We start from the raw sequence: 4253 nt of genomic DNA, 5'->3' as shown, positions 1-4253 counted from the left end.
CTTTTTTGTATTCATTTGCTAACTAGAAGTACATTTAAACCTTATTGTCCTTCTTATACTTAGTTGTATTTTTTATTGGCAACTCTGCTTATATGATAGTTATTTATGTAGGTATTAGTAGTGAAGCTTTATGTAGACAGCCTTAGAATCAGTTTTATAATTTCGTATCGGTACCCAGTAGCTATAATCATGCTATTTGCTTTTAAGTCAGTATTACTACCAAGCCTTGACTCATATAAAAATTTTGTAGGTATACCTCTACATATGATACAATTCTACACACATAAAAATAATAATGGAAAGCTTCCGGCAAGTGACGTCTTTACAAGTATTTCCTGCATCGTACAGCTCTGCCAACCACGTGATCGGATAGTTTTATTAATATTTATCCTGCAATTAATTTAACTAGTACAACTTAGCTGATTACATGCAAAACGTGCGTGTATTTAATCACCACAACAAAGGAAGTAGGTAGTATAGATAGTATCCATTTGAGTAATGGGAAAGACCGTGAGTAATGTCAGCTGTACCTAGATACCCTCGTTTGTTCAAATTGCATAGGTCTACGTGCCTATACTTGTGACGTATACTGTCAACAGGTCATTCACCTCAAACGTTACTTAATAGTGTTTGTGTTCACGCAACTGCACCTTTACGAACTAGCATACCAGTTTAATTCAGTTTAAATTATTTAAATGTTGCAGTTACGAAAGACCAAAAGTTCAATAAACTTTGTTTTGCAAGCCAAGTGATTTTTAAGTTACTGCTTTTTAATTAATCGATTTAGATTATGTTGTCACGTGAGAAAATGTTTGATCAATAGTCGTGACTTTAGAGCCTCTTGCTATTTCATATAAAAGTTTTCATAGCATTTTACTAAAGATGTAACTTGAATCGGGGAGGATTTATTTATGCTTGGTACTTGTAGGCTTTTAGTTCAATTCGATGTAGGGAAGAATAAAACAGGGTATTCAAATCAAAGTTTTCACAATTAATTTATTACTTAAACTATACATTCTTAATCTAAAAAGAGCATTATACAAAGCATATAATAGTAAAACAGACAACGGTGAGCTGCGAGCTAACAGACTTATCCGACTGAAGTTCAGTACAGGGCAACTTGGTTGCAACACATTCAATTTAGTACAGAACAAGAACACTAAAGATAGGCGTTATTCTATTATATAGCGACGATATCGCTCTAGACTAGTTGCTGGTTGTTACACTATCATGGAATGTTACTTCATACCCGATAGGTACATGTTACACTAACATATAAATGAACACTTACAATCCTTAAAGCTAAAGCCTACTGCAACGCAACATACATGAGATCACACACAACAGACCACATTCTCACAAGTGACACTAATAAATAATGACCTAGAATTCTACATTTTATTTTGGTATAGGTACTAGAACTTAGAACATAAACCTTAAATACAAAATGTGTAATGGTGTGATTTGCTGAAGTTCCTATCATTCTAGTCTACCAACGTTCTAATACTGCAAACTCACACAGACGTCATTTTATAATCTCAACGATGGGAATATCAATATACCTAACGTTCGGTCTACTATTTAATTGAACACTTTATGCACAGCCTCGAGCATCGCTGCGGCGATGTCGTCACTTATATAATAAGACTTAAATAAATGGTTGTCGATTCGCTCTAAAACGAGTGATCATTGAATACTGGTGGGTGTGTGTACGCGCCGGGAGCGCGGGGCGGCGGCGCCTAGTGAGCGCCCACGTGACGCAGGTGCGGGTGCTCCGGCGCCGGCGCCGCCGCTGCGGGTGCCGAGCGCGGGCTGAACTTCACGCGGAAAGACTGCGGCGCGATCGTGGCGCCCACGGTGCCTTCCAGCGACGGCGGCGCGTCCCCCATCTCCATCTGCACGTCGAACTGGTGCATCATGCACGCAAAGAACATGAACATCTCCATGCGCGCCAAAACGTCACCCAGGCACATACGCCGACCGACGCCGAATGGCATGAAGAACTCGGGACGCCTGATCTTGCCAGTTTCGTCGATGAATCGGCTGGGGTTAAATTTGTTTGGTTCGTCCCACAGGTTGGGGTCCATGTGTACGCAGTTGATGAGTGGTACAACTTGAGATCCCGCGGGAATCCTGTAGCCGTTGAGGTGAACATCCCTAATAAAAAGAAAACAGCAATAAATATTTTGTGTCTAAGAAAATATAATTTTAATGACTTTATCATTTTTTAAGATTAAGTACTTACTTTGTAGGAGAGTGTGTTGTTGCCAGGGGGACAATGTTCGACATGCGTAAAGTCTCCAAGATTGTTGTTTCGGTGTAGGGAAGATTTGGCATGTCCTCAATTGTCGGTAAACGCTCGCGGCCAATGACAGCATCGAGCTCTTCCTGCACTCGCCTCTTCACATCGGGGTTTCTCAGCATGAATACAATCATCCACAAAAGTGATGATTTGATAGTTTCCATGCCGGCAGAAAATAGATCACCAAGAATCTGTTTCAGTTGTAGTTCTGTGAAAAATAGATTCCTCGTTAGCAACCTTCAATTTCAACCTAAAATGATTATGTTTTTTTGTACTATTGCAAAAAAAATGTATTGTTGTTTAAAACTTACCATGATCTCTGCCCTCGAACAGTTCTCCGGCGCGGCCCTCAGTCTTGGCCTTCTCGATCTCGATCAGATAGACGTCAATGAGGTCTCTCACGTTATCAACATCGAGAGTTTCACGATGCTCGTCGATCAGGGTTTGGTAGAAAGCGAACATTTCTTCGCGATTCTTCGCTACTCTCTCCTGAGCTTGAGCTTTGCCGGGAAGGTACTGTGTGCAAAACAGGACTTGTTAGTTTTTTCACAAATGTTAGTAAAAATATATCGTGAACTTTTAAAATACGAAATTTTAGAAAAGCGAATGTTACTACTTACGTTGTAGAGAGGTACATATTCGCCGTAGTGCACTTCGCCGAACAGCCTCATGCCTTCTTCAATGAGATTGTTGAGCCTCTCAAAGCGAGCGTCGCCGTTACTGAAGCGCACGGACATCGTGATGCCGCAGATGACGTTGGACACGCCCAGGGCGAGTAAAGGGTTCGCGTCAATGGGCGCACCCTCCGCGCGGTGCAGGCTGGCGATAAGCTCGTACACTTCGCTCTAATCAACAAAATAACTTTGTTAGATTTTTGAAAAATTATTAATTTACAAAAAATAATAATGCACTTAAAGAATGGAATATTATTACAAACCTTAATTCTTCCTTCCATGATCTTCTTGCCGTTTCCCATGTAAGTCATGCCGAACTCGCGCAATTTGTCGTGCAAGAAGCGGCGCTGGCTCTTCCAGAGGCGACCCTCGCTGTTGATGATGCCTGCACAGAAGGAGGCGTTATAATGAGGGCTCACGAGGTGGGCGGCGCACGCGCACCGCCGCAGGGAGGGACGGACCAGTGACGCCCACATACACATGTGCACACTATTTTTCTCGCCGGTATATTATGGGTTTTAGTAATATACTATGCGTAGCAATTGAAGGAAAAGCGTAACTTTAGGAAAATTATTATGGAACTTATGGACTTCAATAATCGGTCGTGGGTCGTCTTTAACCAATGTAAAATAATATTTTTAAGCAAATTTTGGATCATTAAAAAAATATGCAAAATTATGGAAAAACATTAAAATAATAATTATTAAAATAAAGATAAAAATTACTTTTGTGTACTCACCAAGACCATCCAAAGTATGCATGAGCGGAGTGCTGGGACGTCCGGTAAATTCTTCTCTGCGGAAAGCTTCTCTGATGAGTTTGTAGTCGCTAAGAACGATCGTCAGCTGATTTCCGAGCCGCGCGGAGAACAGAGCACCGTAGTTGCGAGCGAGCTCCAGGAAGGTCTTGTGGCGAACTCCGAGGAAGGGCAGGTAGCCGACGACGGGCGGACCCCAGGGGCCCGGCGGCAGCTTGCGCATCTCGCGCACCAGCGCCGCCAGCCGCAGCACCAGCAGCGCCGCGCCCGCCACCAGCAGCAGCGGCAGCGAGGTACGCGACGCACAGTAGTTTACCACTTGCCATAGTCCCCACAATAGTTTAGAATTTGAAAGCATTGTTATCATTTTATCTGTTTATATTGTTCTTTAAAATAAATAAAAACAACGGTTGTATTTTACTCAGTAAACGATACGTAGCATTAGTGCGCGGATCGTAAATCGCGATAGTGCGATGCCGAGAACTCAGTGATTGTATATCGCGTGCGAACGACGTCTGCG

At 42.3% G+C, this 4253-nt stretch overlaps 1 protein-coding gene across 1 annotated transcript; it reads right to left on the bottom strand.

Annotated features, from left to right (window-relative positions):
* Positions 1-970: 970 nt before the first annotated feature.
* On the bottom strand, positions 971-4253 carry LOC124631430 (cytochrome P450 18a1-like). The gene is made up of 6 exons (XM_047165818.1): positions 3716-4253; positions 3240-3361; positions 2923-3147; positions 2614-2818; positions 2246-2510; positions 971-2157 (listed from the first exon to the last, which is right to left on the bottom strand). Exons 1-6 carry the CDS (start codon positions 4098-4100, stop codon positions 1740-1742), a joined length of 1620 nt encoding a protein of 539 aa, XP_047021774.1. The 5' UTR covers positions 4101-4253; the 3' UTR covers positions 971-1739.

Source organism: Helicoverpa zea, chromosome 6 (genome assembly GCF_022581195.2).
Source record: "Helicoverpa zea isolate HzStark_Cry1AcR chromosome 6, ilHelZeax1.1, whole genome shotgun sequence".
Taxonomy (NCBI): Eukaryota; Metazoa; Arthropoda; class Insecta; order Lepidoptera; family Noctuidae; genus Helicoverpa; species Helicoverpa zea.
Note: the sequence above shows the minus strand (reverse complement) of the source record. Positions and strands in the feature narration are given on the sequence as shown.